Raw genomic sequence first — 791 nt, forward strand, 5'->3', positions numbered from 1 at the left:
GACATACCCATGTTACCTGGCTATAACGACGTACCCATGTTACCTGGCTATAACGACGTACCCGTGTTACCTGGCTATAACGACGTACCGTGTTACCTGGCTATAACGACGTACCTCTGTTACCTGGCTATGCCTGTGTTACCTGGCTATAACGACGTACCCATGTTACCTGGCTATTACAACGTACCGTGTTACCTGGCTATTACGACGTACCCATGTTACCTGGCTATTACAACGTACCGTGTTACCTGGCTATAACGACGTACCCATGTTACCTGGCTATGCCTGTGTTACCTGGCTATAACGACATACCTGTGTGCAGGTGAGCGATACCGCTGGCAGCAGACAGGGTGAGTCTCATCATGGACACACTGTCCAGCGTGGTGGCGTGCAGGTAATCGTACAGCGACCCGTTCTCGTGATACTCCGTGATCAGGTACAGCTGTGTCCACGAACCCGTGCCCTTAATGTCGGCAGCGATGAAGCCTGAAGCCATAACAACCACATCGTCAGCATCCTCATCATTAACATCTCATTCCTCAGCCTCCCCATCGTTAACATCCACATCCTCCGCCTCCCCATCGTTAACATGCTGAGGATGTGGATCCCCATCGTTAACATCCACATCCTCAGCTTCCCCATCGTTAACATCCACATCCTCAGCTTCCCCATCGTTAACATTCACATCCTCCGCCTCCCCATCGTTAACATCCACATCCTCAGCATCCCCATCGTTAACATCCACATCCTCAGCTTCCCCATCGTTAACATCCACATCCTCAGCTTCCCCA

At 51.3% G+C, this 791-nt stretch overlaps 1 protein-coding gene across 1 annotated transcript in view; it reads right to left on the reverse strand.

The window, feature by feature from the left end:
- The window catches only part of LOC106819043 (bone morphogenetic protein receptor type-1B-like), a gene marked incomplete at its 5' end in the record, with an annotated part of 14,462 nt that overhangs the window by 12,249 nt on the left and 1,422 nt on the right, over positions 1-791 (reverse strand). The window contains 1 exon segment of the mRNA XM_014823703.1: positions 313-486. Within this exon segment, the coding sequence (XP_014679189.1) occupies positions 313-486 (174 nt within the window).

Source organism: Priapulus caudatus, unplaced genomic scaffold, assembly GCF_000485595.1.
Source record: "Priapulus caudatus unplaced genomic scaffold, Priapulus_caudatus-5.0.1 Scaffold2774, whole genome shotgun sequence".
Taxonomy (NCBI): domain Eukaryota; kingdom Metazoa; phylum Priapulida; class Priapulimorpha; order Priapulimorphida; family Priapulidae; genus Priapulus; species Priapulus caudatus.